The sequence below is a fragment of the Malus domestica genome, chromosome 15 (genome assembly GCF_042453785.1).
Source record: "Malus domestica chromosome 15, GDT2T_hap1".
Taxonomy (NCBI): Eukaryota; Viridiplantae; Streptophyta; class Magnoliopsida; order Rosales; family Rosaceae; genus Malus; species Malus domestica.
Genome location: NC_091675.1, coordinates 52438149 through 52460022, shown reverse-complemented (window position 1 = coordinate 52460022; position 21874 = coordinate 52438149). Strand labels below are relative to the sequence as shown.

At 37.3% G+C, this 21874-nt stretch overlaps 1 protein-coding gene across 1 annotated transcript; it reads right to left on the bottom strand.

The window, feature by feature from the left end:
• Window positions 1–1041: 1041 nt before the first annotated feature.
• Window positions 1042–20577, bottom strand: LOC103402353 (WAT1-related protein At1g25270). The gene is made up of 7 exons (XM_029095318.2): window positions 20271–20577; window positions 18957–19019; window positions 18278–18394; window positions 17587–17851; window positions 1936–2094; window positions 1654–1805; window positions 1042–1459 (listed from the first exon to the last, which is right to left on the bottom strand). The coding sequence occupies exons 1-7, from the start codon at window positions 20474–20476 to the stop codon at window positions 1207–1209; spliced, it is 1215 nt and encodes a 404-aa protein (XP_028951151.1). The 5' UTR covers window positions 20477–20577; the 3' UTR covers window positions 1042–1206.
• Between the last annotated feature and the right edge of the window lie 1297 nt (window positions 20578–21874).

The window sequence follows — 21874 nt, the reverse complement described above, 5'->3', positions numbered from 1 at the left end:
AACTTGAAAGAAAAAATTTCAATCAATTATAGTATGACACTTGATATATCGAGTCGTGTTTTCGAGACTGACTGCTTTTTCCTTAAGTCACAAGCCTATGTTGGGCTGGGTCTTGCTTTCTCTCTTGGGCCTTGCTAGGTCATCCTTTTCTGGGACTAATGGTTCTTAATGAGGCCCTTATTGATTTATAATGGACTTAAAAAGGATCCAGTATTAACATTTGGATAAGGAATTGTCAAGTTTCCAGATAATGAGATTAAGAGTTGCAAGTGGCCCTTTACCATAATTGTGGAAAGATGTTGAGCTTTTGTATGATGTCGTGGGTTTGAATCCCGTCCGTGATTAATCTAATATCTAATCTAACAAAATCTATCGTTTGACAAAAAAAAAAAAAAAGACTAAGAGTTTGTTTGGAACTGTTTTTAAAATAACTGAAAGTGTTTTTAGAGAAAATATTTTTTGAGTTCCAAAAACACTTGAAGTGCTTCTTCTAGGAAGCAGTTCAAGTGTTTTTCTAGGATTCACTTCCGTTTTATTAAGAATTGGTTTCAAAAATATTTTCACCAAAAACACTTTCAAAATACTTCCAAACAAGTCTGAAGTTAAGAAGTGACCTACAATAAGTTAGATAAGGGCTATTATGAATACCCTCCATGACCATTACAAAAGCATGTAAGAGAAATTCGCAAATCCCTAGAAGGTGTCATCTGCAAATCTCTCACATGTGCCTTTTTAATGGTCATTGCGAGCATTCCTAATCCCCCTAACATTATATAGTCCAATCCTTAATAATTGTGTCTCAATCTTAGAACTTGGAAACCTCTTATCCAAACCTAGTGTTTAGGCTTGTTTAACGTAAAGGGAAGTTACTTAGTACTACAGTCTAGTGATATTCTTCTTCTCCTGCGAGTGACAGGTCTTGGGTTCGATTTTCGTTAAAGGCAAATTTGAAACAAATTATTATGACTAACTCATTATGAGGTTTAACCCACCGCCGTTCCCTTAGTGTAAATAATATCGTATGTATTAAAAAAACATAAAGAGAACCCAACACAAATTATTTATGCTTAATTTAAATTTTAAATGGCTAAAATATTTACTTGAAGGTGGCAGAATCAATAATGTAGGATATCTATATGTTCAAAAATAATCTAATAATTACTAATACTCGATCACTCGTTTTGGCTAGGTCGATTTAAAAATCTTTTAAATTCCTCTCTTTGAATTAGTGCCGACTGCAGAACTAGTAGCTTTTGGAGCATTGTTATTTGTTAGGCTCTCAATGTTGTTGCTGTTGCCTTTATTGTTATCTGGAGGCATTGTCACAATATCAATTGAGCCAGAATCCTGATGATGAAAGGTTGTTGATGGTACAGAATTACTCATCTTCTCTATTTCTTTGCCCTTACCCCACAGCACCCCATATAAACCGCACACTATCAATACTGCTCCCAAAACGCTGTTGTAATTTTCCAAGTAAACAAACAACACGAAAATAATTAAATTTATATACACATTTTAGAGTAAATAATTATCATGATAAAGTAAAACCATATCAATTAACGAAACCGTTATTATTCAAAAACAAAAATTCAAGATGACTGTTTTAGAGTGCGAAAATCAAATTTTCAGCTGAAAGTACTACATACATACCTTCCTAGATGCAGCTTTTCTTCCAATACCAAAGACGCAAGGATGGCAACGAGTACCAACATGAGAGGGTTGAAAACAGATACAAACAAAGGGCCTCTCATGCGAATGCACAAAGCAATAATTGTCACACTTAGCCCAGTGGCCATAATTCCCTACAGCATAAAGTCACCAACTTATCCATAGCCAGATTCAATTATTAATAATTGACTATCAAATTCAAAGTGAATATAGATAAGGGTGATGAAAATCTAAAACAAGCACTAGCAGAAGGGTGAAACGTACCGAGTATGCCACTGTTAGAAGCCTGATATTCCAACCCAACTTCCATTGGCTCCACTCCCTCTCCTTGCAGAGGGCATAACCAACGGCCTGGATTGACCCCATTGCTGACATTAGAGCCGTGCTTGAATAATAGCAAGGGTATGTCACACCCATTTTAGTCTATGAATTGCACAAGACAAATAATTAACAAAATATATACCCAAAATATATATGTACCATTATGTGAAAAGATGAAGTGGAAAATCTACAGGAATCTGCGGCAATTTATTCTGGAATCAGCTGGCCTTGAAGTCATTTATTTATAAATATAATTTTCTCCTTCATTAATTTATTCTATTTCCACATTAATTATTCTTTCTCAAAAAAAAAAAATTCCACATTAATTATTTTCAACCTTAACAAAATGTACGGAGATTATGGTTATTTTTGTTTTCACAAGCGATACTAAAAAAGGAAAAATTCAAACAAAAGCCTTAAGTTAATGACGAATACTTTTAACCACCTGAAATGCAAGTTTCTATTATGAGCATTAGTTTTGACTTTATCAATTTTCCTCGTTATTGATATCGAGAGCCAATAATGGTTTTATTAAATCTGAGACTGATATCTCATATTTATTTTCTACTCTACTATGTGGCGTTCAGAGTGGCCGACAAGCTCCGTAGTGGGTTGCTAAAAGCGGATCACGCTTTTGGATTGGACCCCTTCCAATTTCCTCAAATTGGTATGTGAGATCTGTCTCGTCGGGAGAAACCTACTTGTTCATCAAGAAAGCAAAATCTAGTTGGATCCCAATTAGGATGTCTCGTATATCTAAGTATATCTAAGAAAATCCCTATATCACGAGAAATTTTTCAATGTGACCAGTACACGGGATGGTACACTACGTGTCATTAAGGCTGGAAAAAAAATACCAAAAATTCCCAACCGAACCAAAACAATCCTGAAATTGAACCGAAAAAATCCCAAACCGAAAATCCCGAAAATTTCGGTACAGGAATCGGTCTCAACTTTTCGGGATTTCGGTAATCCCGAACCGAACAGAAAAAAAAATATATATATATTATTTAATTTTTAAATATATATTTAGAATTTTAATAGCCGTCGGATTCGGTTGAGATTTAATCTCAACCATTGAATACAAATCAAAGTTAAAACCCTCAGACTTCGACTCGACCTCACTCTCTCACTTCGTCTCTCGACTTTGAGTGGACCTCGCCTCGGAGTCTTCGACAACCTCACCACCACCCTCCTTGACCTCACTTTAGATAACCTCACCAGTCACCTCAGAATCCTGTTGAATTATGGCCAATACTTTCGGCTATTAAAAAAAGCAAAAGAAAGAAAAAAACAAATGATTATGTTTGTTAAAAAGAAAAAGTGAGGAGACATTATAATTATGTTTCTTGTTGTTTTGTGGAATTTAAAATGGCTAGCTTCGGATGGAGCATTGTTTTTGGTGAAAAGATATAGTTGTTGGTTCTTGTGTGGATGGAAGTTTGGTTTTGAAAAGAGAGTGAAAACCCCATTCTTAGTGCAGAGAGAAGAAAAAAGAGAGCAAAGAGCAGCAGAGCAACTGAGAAAGGGTGCTGTAGCTCCTCAGAGAAAAGAAAGTGCTCATCTCTTTGGTTAGTAATCATCCACTAAAGTAGTTGTTGTAATAGCTTTGAGCTATATGTATAGAGAAGAAATTATTCATTATATTTCTTTCTCTATTTGTTTATGTGGTGTGTGAGAGCTATTGGGTGTATTGGGTTATTTGGGTTGTGAGATTGCCAACACTTTGTAAACTCCCATTTGGTTGATAGTGGATTATTGGGTGAGCTCCTACTGCTCCGAGGACGTACTCCAGTTACACTGACTGTTGAGGAACCTCGTTAAAATCTTGGTGTCTTTAATATTTTGTTCTTGCATTTCATTTGATATATTTCCTGTGGGTTATCAAGAGTTGGTTCCATAAGGTTTGGTGCTATCCTAGCACAACAATTGGTATCAGAGCACTAGTTGCTCTTGGGTACTGTCTAGTTGCCAAAGATCTCAGACGGGCAAGATGAGAATCCTTTTGGAAGCACCTCCGGGTTTGCAAGAACGACGGTGCAAAATGCAAAGTTCGAAGTGGAAAAGTTTGATGGCACAAACAACTTCGGGATGTGGCAATGTGAGGTCAAAGATGTGTTGGCTCAACAAGATCTACTTGTCGCTTTGGGAGAGAAGCCGGAAGCTATGTCGAAGCCGGAATGGGAGAAATTAAATTTGTGGGCTTGCTCTTCAATTCGGTTATGCCTTGCAAAAACTCAGAAGTATTTTGTGATGCGGGAGACGGTAGCAAGTGTGTTGTGGCAAAAATTGGAAGACAAGTATATGACGAAGAGTGCAGAGAACCGGCTACACTTGAAGAAAAAGCTCTACCGCTTTCAATACAAAGAAGGTACAAAAATGATTAGACACCTTGATGCTTTTAATAAGTTGATTGCCGACTTGTTAAATTTAGATGAGGATATTAAGGATGAAGATAAGGCCTTAATATTGTTGAATTCCTTGCCGGACTCTTATGAGCATTTTGTTACCACTATTATGCATGGTAAAGAAACTGTGAAATTTGAAGATGTGTCAAATGCCTTGATGAATTATGAAATGAGGCATAGAGATAAAAATCATGATAGTACCTCTGAAGCTTTATTTGTTAGAGGTAGATCATCGGAGATGAGGTCATCTTCTAGCAGGAAAAAATCACAGTCTCGACCTAGAGGAAACTCTAAAGGTAGAAAACCTTTGGAAAGGGATGAATGTGCCTTTTGTCGTAATAAGGGCCATTGGAAGAAAGATTGTCCCAAATTGAAGACCAAAGGAAAAGAAAGTTCTGAAGCTAATGTTGCTGAGGTTGAAATAGATTTTTCTGATTTTGCTTTAACCACTTCCTCATCATTTGATTGTGCTACTAAGTGGGTGTTGGATACGGGTTGTACTCATCATATGACTCCTCACAAGGATTGGTTTTCAAGCTTGAAAGAGTTTGATGGTGGTGTTGTGTTCATGGGAGATGACAATCCTTGCACAACAAAAGGGATTGGTACAGTTCGTTTGAAGTTGCATGATGGCATGGTTAAAGAGTTGACAGGTGTTCGGTATGTACCGAATTTGAAGAAAAATCTTATTTCTTTGGGTACTTTGGAATCCAAGGGTTTCAGGTTTCATTCAGATGGACAGACATTGAAAGTTACTTATGGTGCACTTGTTGTGATGAAAGCTCCTAGATGTGGCCATTTGTATTTATTGCAGGGAAGCACTGTGATAGGTGAAGCATCTGTAGTCTCTGAAAATATGGGCACATCTGATTCAGATACTACTAGATTGTGGCATATGAGATTAGGCCATGCTGGTGAGAAAGCTCTACAAGGGCTTGTGAAACAAGGTCTTCTAAAAGGTGCCACGACTTGTAAGCTTGATTTCTATGAGCATTGTGTCTTGGGGAAGCAAACTAGAGTGAAGTTTGGTACTGCTGTACATCAGACGAAGGGCATTCTTGATTATGTGCATTCGGATGTTTGGGGTCCTACAAAGACTCCCTCTTTGAGTGGTAGACATTGGTTCGTGACCTTTGTTGATGATTATTCAAGAAGGTCTTGGGTCTACACTATGAAGCACAAGAGTGAGGTGTTAAGCATTTTCTTGGGTTGGAAGAAAATGGTTGAGAACCAGACTGGGAGAAAGATTAAGATTTTGAGATCGGATAATGGTGGTGAATACACATCCGATCATTTCTTTAAAGTTTGCAAAGAAGAAGGAATTGTGAGACATTTCAGTGTTCGGGGAACTCCACAACAAAATGGAGTTGCAGAAAGATTGAATCGAACCTTGCTTGAGAAGGTTAGATGTATGTTGTCTCAGTCGCGTTTGAGCAAATCGTTTTGGGCAGAGGCAGTTACTTATGCATGTCACATCATCAACCGGTTACCCTTAGCTGCTATTCAGGGTAAGACACCAATGAAGGTATGGACTGGAAAACCTTCTTCTGATTATGACTATATCCGTATTTTTGGTTCACCTGCTTATTTTCATGTGACTGAAAATAAACTTGATCCTAGAGCCAAAAAGGCTATCTTTCTTGGTTTTAGTAGTGGTGTCAAAGGTTACAGGTTGTGGTGCCCAGAGATGAAGAAACTTGTAATCAGTAGAGATGTGACATTTGATGAAGAAAGTATGTACAAAGTCTCTGAGAAGAATGTGAAAGATGTCCAACAGGTGGAGCTTGAGAAAGTTGCCTCTGGTACTTCAAATCCTATTTCCGCTGATGTCGATGCCACTACAAGTGAAGAAGTTGGAGACCATGAGGATGTTGAAGAAGTTGAACTTGAAGATTCTATTCAAGTTGAAGAGCAAGTTTCACCTTAAGAGTCTATTGCCAAGAATAGAGGAAAGAGACAAATTACCAAGCCAGCTCGGTATAGTGACTATGTTTCTTTTGCTCTTCCTATTATCACTGATGAGATTCCATCTAATTTCGAGGAAGCCATTGAGAGTGAGGAGAAGAAGAGGTGGTGCAATGCCATGGGTGATGAGATGAATTCTCTCTTGAAGAACAAGACTTGGGAGTTAGCTAAATTGCCTAAGGGCAAGAAAGCTATCGGTTGCAAATGGGTGTATGCCAAGAAGGAAGATGCTGATGAGAAAAGCAATGTGAGATTTAAAGCAAGATTAGTTGCTAAAGGGTATGCACAAAAGGAGGGCATTGACTACAATGAAATATTTTCTCCGGTTGTGAAGCACTCCTCAATTCGTATTATGTTAGCTCTTGTTGCACAATATGATCTTGAGCTTGTGCAACTCGATGTGAAGACGGCTTTCCTACATGGTGATTTGAATGAAGAGATCTATATGTGTCAACCGGATGGGTATATAGTGAAAGGGAAGGAAAATTTGTTTTGCAAATTGAAGAAATCACTTTATGGCTTGAAGCAATCTCCAAGGCAATGGTATTTGAGGTTTGATAAATTTATGAGAGGCCAAAATTATTCTAGAAGTCAATATGATCATTGTGTGTACTTCAAGAAGTTGCAAGATGGGTCTTTCATTTATTTGTTGATATATGTTGATGATATGTTGATTGTCTCAAAGAATGTTGAAGAGATTGAAAAATTGAAGAAGCAAATGAAGAATGAGTTTGAGATGAAGGATCTTGGTGAAGCGAAGAAGATCCTTGGCATGGAGATCACTAGAGATAGAGAGAAGGGTTTGGTCAGTTTGAATCAAAGACAATACCTTGAGAAATTGATTCGGAAGTTTGGAGTTCATGATTCAACCAAACCGGTTAGTACCCCTTTGGCTCCTCATTTTAAATTGAGTTCTCTACAATGTCCTAAAAATGATAAAGAGAAGCTGCAAATGAAAAATGTACCATATGCAAATTTGGTTGGTAGTTTGATGTATGCAATGGTATGCTCTAGATCGGATATTGCTCATGCAGTTGGCATGGTGAGTCGATATATGCATAATCCAGGTAAAGAGCATTGGCAAGCAGCTAAGTGGATATTGAGATATCTCCATGGTACTCGAGATGTTGGTTTATGCTTTGAGATGGATGACTCTGGTATTGGTCATTTTGCAGTTGGTTATGTTGATTCAGATTATGCAGGTGATCTGGATGGAAGGAAATCTACTACAGGCTATGTGTTTACTATGGCTAAAGGACCAGTTTGTTGGAGGTCCATTTTGCAGTCGTCTGTTGCCTTGTCTACTACAGAGGCTGAATATATGGCAGTTGCTGAAGCTATAAAGGAGGTCATTTGGATACATGGGCTGATTAGAGATTTGGGGGTTGATCAGAAGCAGGTGGAGGTACATTGTGATAGTCAGAGTGCCATTTATTTGGCTAAGTATCAGGTTCATCATGCGAGGACCAAGCACATAGATGTGCGCTATCACTTTGTTCGTGAAGTCGTTGGTGAAGGAGAAATCATTCTCCAGAAGATTCCAACTAAAGACAACCCCGCTGATATGTTGACTAAGGTTGTTGGTGTAGCCAAGTTTGTTCATTGCTTGAACTTGGCTCACATTATGCCTATATAAAGAAGGCATTGAGCAGTAGGAGTTTTGGAGCATTTGGCTCGGCATGAGTTGTTCTCTTGCTAGTGTTTGGGAATGATTTTTTGTGTTGATTGTGTTGGTGGCTTATCATGGTGTTTTCGAAATTTGGCCAAGGTGGAGATTGTTGAATTATGGCCAATACTTTTGGCTATTAAAAAAAGCAAAAGAAAGAAAAAGACAAATGATTATGTTTGTTAAAAAGAAAAAGTGAGGAGACATTATAATTATGTTTCTTGTTGTTTTGTGGAATTTAAAATGGCTAGCTTCGGATGGAGCATTGTTTTTGGTGAAAAGATATAGTTGTTGGTTCTTATGTGGATGGAAGTTTGGTTTTGAAAAGAGAGTGAAAACCCCATTCTTAGTGCAGAGAGAAGAAAAAAGAGAGCAGAGAGCAGCAGAGCAACTGAGAAAGGGTGCTATAGCTCCTCAGAGAAAAGAAAGTGCTCATCTCTTTGTTAGTAATCATCCACCAAAGTAGTTGTTGTAATAGCTTTGAGCTATATGTATAGAGAAGAAATTATTCATTATATTTCTTTCTCTATTTGTTTATGTGGTGTGTGAGAGCTATTGGGTGTATTGGGTTATTTGGGTTGTGAGATTGCCAATACTTTGTAAACTCCCATTTGGTTGATAGTGGATTATTGGGTGAGCTCCTACTGCTCCGAGGACGTACTCCAGTTACACTGACTGTTGAGGAACCTCGTTAAAATCTTGGTGTCTTTAATATTTTGTTCTTGCATTTCATTTGATATATTTCCTGTGGGTTATCAAGAGTTGGTTCCATAAGGTTTGGTGCTATCCTAGCACAACAAATCCGGCCACACCCTTAGACCTTTTGATCTCTCTCTCAACTTATCATCCCTCAGAGCTTCATTATGGATGACCCTTCCTTCACGACACAGAGGTAGAGCTATATAAACTAGCGCTGCTCACCTTTTTTTTATCTCTCTCTCGACTTTTTCATCCAGATTCTAGTACTGTGCACCGATTCTCCCCCAAATCAGGTAATTTGGAATTAATTTAGGGTTTGTGAAATTTAGATTAGGGTTTGTGAAATCTAGATTAGGATTTGTGAAATTTAGCACTTAAAGCATTTTGTTTGAATATTGAGATTCTTGAGACGAAATTATTGGGAAGAGTAGGAATGAGATTCTAGGGTCTCGTTAGCATAAATTCAAGTTCGCAATTTCGATTGACTTTAATTTTTGATGGCCACCACTTTGATCAAGAACATAAAGACCAGGTTTTTTCACGTATGTCTTTCAAAAACCTCTTTTTTAGTTTGATTTTTTGCTTAATTTTGTGATTCTGAATTAATGAAAGACTGGTTGTATTAGGTTGAGGACATCCAAAATAAAGTTTAAGGAGCTAATAAAGTGCCATAAAGACAGGGTTTCCATTCGGTAGTTTGCATCAGCTGTGTCTTCACTTTACATTATAGCAATCACTTCCCGTTTGTGACTTGGTCTGCACTAGCAGTTTAGAGTACATATTTCCAGATTATCCTTTCATTTGCTATATACCTGCTTGATTCTTTAGTTAACCTCTGGGAATCCCAGCTCGTATTCCTAGGAAGTCCCTGGTTTGCTTGTGACTTGGGTTCAATTACTTGCTAATTACTTAATTGGGTATATGAAGAAACAGTTGTTAATTACTTACTTGGTAATTTTAATTCTTAAAGATGGTCTTGGGGCATCAATTTGTTCAGTTTGGATTGCTGCTCAAGGGAATTACTGTTTTTGTACTCTGTTTTTAGGGTATTTTGTATAAGAAATGGTAGTTGTGATGAAGCCAATTGAACTACAACTTTCTTGTGATGAACATATTTTAGTGGATGTTTTTTTCAGAGAAACTGATGTGAAATTACGTGGTTTGTGGCTTAATTTCATTTACATGGATGTTAGGATGGTCTATATTTTTATTCTCAAAGAAGTTAGCATCTTCGTTGGTTGCAATGTTTTATGATGATTTGTTGTGTGATGGTTGCAAGTTTCATGCTTTAGTTTCTTTTGAGATGATTGAATTCTGGAGATGCAATTAGTTTTTGCATATTGAATTGGATTGGGAATTTGTGTGTCTTAAGTTCTGCAGATGCGTATCAGATACAATTGTAGTAGTCTACCTGTAATTTTGTGTGAATTTTATTTCGGGATTCCTGATTTGTCCCAAAATCCCGAAACTATTTCGAGATTCTCGAAAATTTAGTTTGAGATCAGTCTTGAAATTGGGATTCTCGAAAACTTTTGTTTGGGAATTGGGACAAGGGTTTCGGTTTGGTATCCCATACCTAACCAGCCCTACGTATCACTATACAAATGGTGGGATACGTGTGTTAAAAAGTTAATAACTTAAAAAATAAAATTTCTCACCACATATATAAAAACACGTGGTATACCCTCTTCCGTGTTCCGGTCACAATGAAAAATTTCTCCTATATCAACGGGAATAGTGTGCGTCGCAAGCATAGCATGCATATCTAACAAACCTTTTTAATAACATTGTGTCTTACTCATTACACCCAAATTCAATTTCCTTATATCTTTAGGTATTATTTAAAAGTGTTTTTAAATAACTAAAAGCGCTTTTGATGAGAGTACTTTTGGAATCAATCCATATTAAAATGCAAATAATCATGGAAAATCACTTGAAATGCTTCCTGCAAGAAGCACGTAACTGGTGCATCTTGCAGAAAACACGTAACTGGTGCTTCTTGCAGAAAGCACTTCAAGTGTTTTTGGGAACTAAAACATTTTCTCTAAAAGCATTTCCAGTCATTTAAAAACACTTCCAAAAGAGTCCTTATACTTTCTACTAGAAATAATTCTACCCCTTGAAACTTAATTTTGTTAGCCTAAAACTTGCATAAAATAGCAATTTAGTACTATAGTCTAGTGATATTTCTCTTCATTTGTAAGTGAGAGAGACAGTAGTGGTATTCCTCTTCACTTGTAAGTGAGAAGTCTTAGGTTCGATTCTCACCAAAGGCCCACAGTATTGCTAGCATATTGTAAGGTTTAGCCCACTCCCTCACTTCTTAATATAGATAATACTGTTTGTTGGAAAAAAAAAAACTCGCATAATATATTTGCCTAACAAAACACTAATGACTAGGCTCCAACTAAGCAAATGCATTAATTAAGTTTGACTTCTTCGAGTTTGTATATTCAAATGAGGATCCTCTTCTGACCCTCTTTGTGAGGATCCAGAGGCTTCTTCAATCACGTCCGTTCATCGTATATCATGCGATAAGAAATCATTGTAAATTTTTTATTTATTTAGAATTGAATATAAACAGTACTTGACGAAAATTGACTGCACAATATATGATGAAAAGACGTGATTGGAGGATCTCTGGGATCCTCACAAAGAGGATCCGCGGAGGATCTTCATTCTGTATATTCGGTGCCTACGCCCATTGGGTTTGTAACTTATTATATTTATTTTACAGCTTATTTCAGACAATCAAATGTATATTATATAGGTTATGCATATTGAGAAAATATATATATTCAATGTCATGATTTATTTTTTGGGTTCGGACCCTTTTAACTTAATGCCTATTATTGAGCAGGTACAGAAGGGAAGGAGGAAGAAACATAGAAGGGTGAATCCGTTTGGTGGTGGTAATTCTAAAGTAAGCACCGTGCATGCCAAGGTCCATAATGGGAGTGGTGCCATGTTACCTGAGCTTGGTAAAAGAATGGTGTGAGAGGAGGACGATACGGAGTCAAGGCTAGGGGGTCGTAGGAAAGTGTTTGCTAGTTCCGAATTATTTAGTTCATTGGCTGAGGTTGATGGAGTTCAACCCTGCCGTCAACAATGAGTTGTTCAGCAATGAGTTGTTTAAGTTGGAACTGCCAGGGGCTTGGGAACCTTCGAGCAGTTCATGCGCTTCAACGCTTAATTTCTAGTCAAGATCCCACTATAGTGTTCTTGTGTGAGACCAAAAGTAATTCTCGTCACATGGACCATTTATGATTCAAGTTGAATTTTGATTATTGTTTTTCAGTTGACAGTAGAGGTAGTTCATGGGGTCTTTGAGTCTTTTGGAATGATGAAATAAAGTTCTGTTTACGTTCTTACTCTCACAACCATATTGATTTTGATGTGGGCAATTCGGGAGATGCATGCCATTGGAGACTTATAGCTATTTATAGCTTTCCATCCATTTCCGATAAACATAAGTCTTGGAGGCCGTTGGAGACTCTTGCCGGCAATGAGTCTAAGCCTTGGTTATGCATTGGTGATTTTAATGAAACTGTCCAAGCCCATGAGCAAGAAGGGGGAAATGTGAGATATGAGAGACAAATGGAGGGATTCAGGGATGCAGTGGCGCAGTGTCGGTTACTCGATTTGGGTTTCTCAAGGAATAAATTTATGTGGTTCACGATGAAAGGGGGAGGAATCAAGGTTCGGTTGGATAGAGCTTTCGGCAATCTGGAATGGATGGAGTTATTCCCTTGTGCTAAAGTGTACCATTTAAACAAGACATCATCAAATCATGTGCCGATTTTACTTAATTGGATGGGACGCAATCCAATTTGAGGTAAGAAGCAATTTAGATATGAGGAAAGTTGGCATATGCAGCAAGGTTGTGTTGAAGCATTACAAGAGGGGTGGAACCACTATGTGGAAGGCTCACCAATGTTCCAGGTTACCAAGAAAATTAAGATGACTCGAATGAAGCTCAACAACTGGGTCCGTAATAATGCAAGGTCAGGTCCACCCGAAATTAGGGAGGTGGAGGATAAGCTTACGTGTTTGTTGGGTCAACCTTTTACCGATGAGTCTATTAAGTAGAAAAAAAAAAGCTTATTGGGAAGTTGAACGGACTGCTTGAATAGGAGGAACAGTTTTGGAGACAACGATCGAAGGAAAATTGGGTTAAACTTGGTGATCGAAATACCAAATATTTTCATCATAAGGCGAATAGAATATGGGTTGATGGATGAGAATGGGCACTGGCACGAGGACCGGAAGGGGATGAAGGACACTCTAGTGTCGTACTTCACGAAACTTTTTAGTTCGACTGGTGTGGATAATTTTGATGCTATTTTGTGCCATATCATGCCCAAGGTGACTGAGGAGATGAATAATGTTCTAGAGTGCCCGTTCACGGACGAGAAGATAAAGTGTGCGGTATTTCAAATGCATCATATGAAAGCTTCAGGACTTGATAGTATGTCTTCAGGTTTCTATCAAAAGTATTGGGATGTGGTAGGTGCCTATGTTTGTGAGGGGGTTTGGTCTATGCTTATTTCTGGTCAAATTCTCCGAAAAAATCAACTATACCCATGTTACGTTAATTCCAAAAGTTAAGGATGTTACGTTGATGACACAACTTCGGCTTATTAGTATGTGCAATGTGTTGTACAAAATAGTGGCGAAAGTATTGACGAACAGGTTGAAGTTTATTCTTCCACAGGTTATTTCTCCTACACAAAGTGCTTTTGTTCCAGAAAGTTTGATTTCTGATAATTATTTGGTAGCTGCTGAAGTTGCTCACTATATGCACAAACGGGATTCGGGGTCGAACGGTTTAATGGCGGTGAAATTGGATATTAGTAAAGTGTATGATCATGTGGAGTGGAAGTTTCTTGAGGCTGTGATGCACCACCTATGGTTTTCTGATCGGTGGATTAGTATGGTCATGTTGTGTGTTACAACAATATCTTACTCCTTTAAGTTGAATGGTGATCCTATGGGTTATGTTCATCCGAAAAGAGGAATACGGCAAGGTGATCCTTTATCCCCATATTTATTTGTTATGTGTGCAGAAAGACTTTCAGCATTATTGAGAAGGGCTGAGCTATGGAGATTTACAGAGGATTAAGGTATGTTGTGCTGAGCCTAGTTTTCATCATCTGTTTTTCATTGATGATAGTTTTTCTATTCGCCCGAGGCATAATTAGTGAGTGCTAGAATATCAAGCAGGTGTTGAGTATGTATGAATTGGTGTCTGGACAAGCAGTAAATTTTGATAAGAGTTGTGTCTCTTTCAGTTCCAATCTCATTGATTATGATAAACAGTTATTAGCAGATTGTCTTGGTACGCAGAGAGTGGATTTTCATGATAAATACTTGAGGCTTTTGATGTTAATTCGAAAGTCGAAGAATGAAAAGTTTGCGTATGTGAAAGATATGGTGTGGAAAAAGCTGCAGAGTTGGCGATGAGGCTTTTGAGTAATGTGGGCCATGAGTTACTAGTGAAGACAGTAGCTCAGGTGTTACTGATGTATTCCATGAAATGCTTTCTGCTTTCTAAAACGTTTTGTGAGGAATTGAATATGATGATAGCTAAGTTTTGGTGGAGTGGAGATCTGGGCAATAGGAAAATACACTGGCTCAATTGGAGGACTTTGTGTAAACATAAACATGAGGGAGGCCTTGGTTTTCGAGATCTTTATGCGTTTAACCAGGCTCTACTGGCTAAACAAGCTTGGCGTTTCCTTCAAGATCCTGAGATTCTTGTGTATTGGGTATTCAAGGCCCGTTATTTCCCTACGACAAATTTTCTGGATGCTCGGGTGACTTCGAATAGTTCACATGTTTAGAGAAGTATTGCAGCTTCACTTCCGGTACTACAAAAAGGCATTCGCTGGCAGGTGGGTAACAGGAGGAAAGTCAGAATATGGAAGGATAATTGGCTGCTGATGGACTATTGTCTCAGGATTTTGACTCCGACACCGGTCCATTAGGATGAGGAGGCCAAGGTAGAAAACTTATTTTGGTTGGAATCGAAATAGTGGAACGTTCAATTGATGAATGAGTTATTTTCCCAGGAGGAGGTGGATCTAATTTGGCATTCCTCTAAGTTTACGGGATAATGAGAACCGTAGGGTTTGGCACTACGAACGAAATGGGAAATTCACTGTCTGGAATGCATATCATGTTGCACGAGGGATGAGTGTAGCAAATGGCGAAGGGGCAATTAGCTCATCATCTTCTTCTAGTATTGTTGGCGAGCAGTTTTGGAAGAAGTTGTGGTGTGCTTGTGTTTTGGGGAGGGTCAAGATTTGTGTATGACGTGCATATGTTGACGCTTTGCCCACGCGATTGAATCTTTGTAAACAACGAGTGATGACATAGGAGGTGCGTGTAGTTTGCGGAGGTCTGGTGGAATCAACGGAGCATGTTTTCAGAGATTGTCATGTGGCTAGAGTGGTGTGGTTTCGAGGCCTGGGCGTACGGGTGGATGGTGTGCAGGGATAGTGTTTCATGAATTGGTTAGCTAATTTACAGCTTAATAGGCCTGCTTCGGGGTTTGATTTAGGTTTAATGTTGAGTTTTGGGTTTGTGGAAGCATATAAATGAGATTCTTTGGACTGGCAATGTACTATAGTTGCTTGACATTGTACTTCAGACGGAGGGTTGGATGAAGGAATTCCATAAGTGGCATTAGCCAGCAGCATAGAAGAAAAATTGAGAGGTTTAGAGATGGGGAAGACCTGCGGAGGGGTGGATTAAGAGCAACTTTGATAGACCTTGGAATAAGAGAAGTAACCGGGGAGGCTTTGGGGTGGTGATTCGAAATCATTTGGGGGAGTGTCTTGCTGCTGCTGCTGGCCATGTTGAAGGGGTTTCTTATGCGGTGCATGCTGAGCTCCTTGTAGCTCAGAGAGTTGTAATATTGGTTGGCTTTATTGGTACGGTGGAGAGGAAGATTCAGTTTGAAGGTGACTCGGTAGTGGTGTTGGCTGCCATGCGGGGGAGTGGGGACGACCACTCTACCCTTGGTCTTATAATTAATGATCTCCAGTATCTTTGCATGGAGTGAGTGGAGTCAGAAGTTAGTCATATTTAGCGGGAAGGGAACTCGGCAACCCATCGACTTGCTCAGATGGGAATTAATAGTGTTCAGGAGGTAGTGTGGTTTGAGGAACCCCCCGATTTGATCCAAGATATACTTCTACAAGAGAGGGTGTAATTCTTTTCAATTGTTCATTTGAGGATAGTTCTCTTTTGTGCGGGACGCTCTTTTCCTTCGACCGGGTTGAAATCCCCTTTTATCGAGGCCCATTATGCACACTATCCTCAGTTTGTACGAATTCGGTCTTACTTAATGAATATCGTACTTTTGATAAAAATAATGTCATGATTTATTTTACAAACTTTTTTCAATTTCTTAGTTGTTTTTCTAATTTGCATAAAATTTGGCATTTTTATACACTTTTTTCCTTTTCAATATGCCAACCGTATTTACATATAAATATAGGTAAATTATTGCACATATATTTAGAGCAAAATGTGCTTAAAATATGTAATCACACATGCTAAATAATTTACTTACAAAATTGTGGTAAATTAGTTTGTCAGAAAACTTTGTATATAGGTATATTATTTTAGCATAAATTTTTTTGTATGTGGGTAAGTTACACATATATTTATAATAAGATGTGATCAAAATAAATGACCTACAAAATAAAGAAATGTTATTTGATTCAAACATAATTTATTTTGTTTTACATATAAGTATAGATAGTTTATTAATTTATACATATATTTATAATAAAATGTACACAAAATAATTTACCTACAAAATAAAGGAATGTTATTTGATTGAAACATAATTTACCTACACTGTACAGATAAATATAGGTAAATTATCTGCACCATATATTTATAACAAAATGTATTCAATGTGATTACTGTACAGATTAATATAGATAAATTATATGCACCATATATTTATAATAAACTGTATTCAATATATGTAATCATACGCAAGTGGCCCTCTATCAACCGGCCATCTATCACATTTATAACAAAATGTATTTAATTATTTTATATAAAAATATTTATATATAGGTAAATTAAATTACATATATATAAATTAGTATATAGAAACAACTTCGATATAGATAAATTAGTATAATGTTTTATATTAGTAAGTTATGAACTTATTGTTAATAATCTTTAGGCCTTTGAGCTGCAAACTGAATGTATGATTTTGGCGAGGAAATATATGTTAGACATGCATAAAACAAAATCGTGAGGAAAACCATGAGTGAATACTCTAGTAATATTATGCCAGTTATTTTAACAATTAAGGTGGGTAATACATTTATTTGACATAACTAGGGGATTTTATGGCATAATTTGTGAATATTTTGTAATAACAGGTCACTTATTTGTTTACATGGCATTTCATTTGAATTTTGGGTTTATTAGGATGTTTTAAAAATGAAAATAAGTGGGGTTTATGTCAAAGAAATAAGAGTGACAAAGGTCTATCTTATTTACTGCATCATTTACTTTTCATAATTGTGTTAAGTATTTTTAGAATTTTTTTTATTATCAATAAAAATAGATCAATCTATATCATGCCACATCTTATGTAATATTTTAGTTAGAAAACACTAATGCTGTCTTTTTATTTTTCTGTTATTGTTGAGGTAGACTTTTTTATGCTCTAAAGAATCCTAATTTCTAAAACTAGAGAACATGATTGAAAAAAAAAAAAAAACTTTATATCTCCCAGTCTTCATTAGTTAAATTAGGTTACCTAAAACTAAAGCTAACATAAAATGGTGGGTTTATAAGTACTTTGGTAATTAAGAGAATCACCTGGATAATGAGCCATATAGCGTAGCACAAACAGCTTGCGAAGGCCAGTAGACAACCCAATATTTGATTACCAGTGTCTGTATGCGGTGTTGATGCCAAGTGGCTGTGTTGTTGCCGATTAGCATGTATAAGGTCAACATGCGTGGACCATATGTTGATTTCCATACCTTTATAAAAGGTCATAAGCATTGCTCCACCTATTCCCATTAATGTTCCCATCACCTTTGCCTTCCCTGCTAGGTTTTTCAAATTCAACTTCTCCAGCCTAACGAAAATCATCATATTATTAATAATATTTAAATATCATTAATTTTGCCTTCAATTTCTCATTGATTGTATATTTTACTTTTCTTAGTTCAATTGTTCATTCTCCTCAATCGATTTAAGCCGAAGTATCTGTTAATCAACTCTCATGCGTGCACACGCACATATATAATGACTGATGATCATTTTCGGTAGCTCCGTTAGAACTTCATCTCTTATTGCCCTTTAATATTTTATATGAAAATTTTAACGGTGTTACTCAAATGAATCACTGCTCCACATTGAGACGAGTACAAGAACTATACCCACGTTTTTAAATTGAGGACTAATGCTTCTCCAATTACGCTCAACGCTAATGCTCTAATTTTTCTTAAATATTGTTGAAAATTTTCAAAATAATAATAAAGCTAGAAAACACGTAATTTACCTGAAGATGACGGCCAAGATGAAAGTAATGGCTGGGATGAGCTGGGCTATGGCAGAACCAAATATTGCCGATGTTAAGGCTAAGCTTTCAATGTACAAATTTTGTGCTAACGATCCACTGCAATATTTTTTTATGTTAATTAATAAATAGTCATTTAAATACTTGAATATGTATATATACACACATTAAAGACATGATTTTAGCATCTGTTTTTTATCTTTCCTTCCCCATATTTTACAAAACCAATTTACATGATATTGGTACACCGTTACGTGGCGCCCCGTGCTAATTAAAACAACAATATGTGAACAAAAATTTACGCATATCTTTATTTTATTGGCATGAGATATCACTATGATGATGTACACATGTCTTAAGTCTTTCTCTTTTTCTGTTTTTTTGAAAATGGAAAAACTGTACATGCTGCTTTGTGAAGCCTAGAAAGATATACTGGTGCAAGATGCAGAATTTGTGGACATGCATATTCATAGAGATATTACAGTTGGCTTTCCATTACTAGTGGACCACCAACGTAAGCACTAATATCTACAGCATGCACAACCAAGATAAACCATTACTATTACTTACTCCCCAAACAAATAATATTTCCAAATATAATCCATAGGAGGAGGAGACCATGATTTTGAAGAAAGACATTGCATATGGATACGCTGCTCACCCGAACAAGCCAGACAAAAATCCTTGCAAAAGTACCATCCAGGTGAGCTTTGGCCTGCTCTTCCTGCATAAAAACACCAACCAATTGTTTTAAAAACAGTAGCAGATAGGGTTTGCTTGCTAGCTCTCTTTTTCTTCTTCCTTTTGTTTTGGAGTTTGCACAGGGTTTAAGTCAATGAAACTTCTCGTGCGCATATGATTAACTCATTGAATGTTCTCATACATTACTGTAAAAACAGATCATGCAGCTACTTTTCAAAAAGAGAGAGAACGCAAATCTAGAGAGCACTAGCTAGACAATAGTATTATTTTTTTCTGTAAAAAAACTAACAATTGAATAACAGAGTGCGCATACCACAATAACGATCAACGGATTACAAAACTAGAAATATTATTGATATCAAACAGAGAATGCCGAAACAGTTACAAAATCCTAAAGGCTACATTGTGAATAGCTTGACTTCTTCTCTAATGAATAACAAAGCACCATATTTATAATAAACTAACCCTAATTTCTAACAAAACCTAATTCTAACGGGCTAAGCCCAGAAAACCAAACATTCAAATAAACCAAAATACTAATATTTTCTAACACCCCTAGTCAAACTCATGGCGGTACACGAAATGAGTTTGCCAACAAGCAGATGTGGATGCAAGCCTTCAAATTCCGATGCCGATGTCGATGCCAATGCCAATGCCGATGCTGATACCAATGCCAATTGAGAACTTCCGAACAAACTTGAACAAACTGATACGCAGCGGACAAACGGATGAACAAATTGATACCCATCTAGAACAAATTAAATTCCGAAGAATTGAACCTGCTCTGATACCAAGTTGAATATCAGAGTGCGCATACCACAATGAACGATCAAATGGATTACAAAACTAGAAATATACTTGATATCAAACAGAGAATGCCGAAACAGCTACAAAACCCTAAAGGCTACATTGTGAATAGCTTGACTTCTTCTCTAATGAATAACAAAGCACCCTATTTATAATAAACTAACCCTAATTTATAACAAAACCTAATTCTAACGGGCTAAGCCCAGAAAACCAAACATTCAAATGCACCAAAATACTAATATTTTCCAATACTAACAAAATAACAACAACAATTAGCTTTTATATGGCACAGATTTGAAGAATGCGATTAACATTGAAAACTTAGTGTAGATGGTTAAGTTGAGACAACACAGTATTAGTTGTGGACGACTGCTTGACTCAGAAATCTTAACTTCTATGGAAAAACAACAAGAAATAAGTTCTATATAAGAAGAAAAGTGAGAAGTGCAAAATTGCAAAGTATCACCTTTCGATGAAAAGAGCAATAGGAAGAAGGAAAGCGGTTCCAAAAATGAAGCGATATGCAACAAGAATCCTTAAATTCATTCCATCGTGAGCGGCCAGTTTATAGAGAATATTAACTCCTGCAAGTGCAAATTGAATCACCACCATTAACAACACTGGCTTCAACCCATGAAAAACATTACATATCTGGCCAGTGCCCATCGTCATCGATAACCAAACACACAAACTCGACGAGAGAGAGAGAGAGAGAGAGAGAGAGAGAGAGAGAGAGAGAGAGAGAGGGTTTGAGTGGTAAAAGAAAGAAATTAAGGAGTGAATTGGGTATTGACTGAATTGACAGTTTTAAAGCTCTAGGCGCGCCTCTGCCTTCTTTGGTAGTTCCTGATTGAAATTGATAGTTTAATGCTAAAGAGATTAAATTTGTAAACAAAGTTTTGAAAACCAAAGGACATGAAAGTTGATGATTGATTTATTACGTACACGTTGATAAACATGCTTATTCTTATTGGTGACATATCATTTAGTTTGCAAATTTAATCTCCAAATTCGATCTCCTTAGCATTACCCTTTAAAGCTATAGCCAGGTGCGCTTCCGACTACTTTGGTAGTTCCCCACGTCACAATACCACATGGACGCTAAAAGCTTTATACAAAATCGGTGCGGTACTGTCTCTCTTTTTTCTTTTCTTTTTTCGTTTTAATTACAACAATAAAAATAGTGCACATATTTTTGCAAATTTTATCAAGTAGTGTTAAGGTAAACAATTGTCGGTCTAAAGCCTGGATAAATAAGGAGGAGGAAAAAGATGTCTGATAGTTGATAGCCAACACTTTGCTTTCACGTCATGGTGCTGGTCGTGGGTACAATGTTTTCATGTGTACAAGATAAATTTTGTATCAATGAAGTTTAGGGCTACAATCTTTGATGCAAAATGTTAATCCTCTAATTCGATCTTCGGGGCTATAAATTGCAAAGTGTATGTGTAGGGGTGTTGATCCAAGGGTCATAGTGATTTGTTTTCAAACTAATGAAGGCCACAAGAGTTTGACTTGTGGTGATGGAGGAACCGGCACGTGTGGTGGTGCTTGATGTTCTTCACGAGTGTGGTGAAGAATGCATAGAGCTTACTAAGTCTTCTTAGTGTGTAGAGTGTTTGAGCGTCTAGGAGATGGGAAGATGTTTGAGTGTAGGATATGTCTGAGGATCTCGTCTTTGTCTTGGAGCCTCGTATTTATAGGCTCTCCAAGTCTTTGATTGAGGCTTGATTTGGTCTTGATTTTGGATTTGGTTAATTGACGAAAGAACTCAAGCTTGATTTGTGTCACATCCCAGCCCGAGTCCACCACATCTCGGGCCAGTTCCACCATTGTAGCACGATATTGTCCGCTTTGGGCTTACCATTTCCTCACGGTTTTATTTTTGGGAACTCACGAGCAACTTCCCAGTGGGTCACCCATCTTGGGAGTGCTCTGACCTCCTTCTCGCTTAACTTCGGAGTTCATCCCGGGCCCGTTCCACCACCGTAGCACGATATTGTCCGTTTTGGGCTTACCATTCCCTCACGGTTTTGTTTTTGGGAACTCACAAGCAATTTCCCAGTGGGT

Coding starts and splice junctions, on each gene's coding strand:
- LOC103402353 (XM_029095318.2), bottom strand. CDS start 20,476: ATGACGATGGGCACTGGCCAGATATGTAATGTTTTTCATGGGTTGAAG. Junction 1,806..1,935: donor TTCTAACAGTGGCATACTCG/GTACGTTTCACC, acceptor TTTATGCTGTAG/GGAATTATGGCCACTGGGCT. Junction 1,460..1,653: donor GAAAAGCTGCATCTAGGAAG/GTATGTATGTAG, acceptor AAATTACAACAG/CGTTTTGGGAGCAGTATTGA.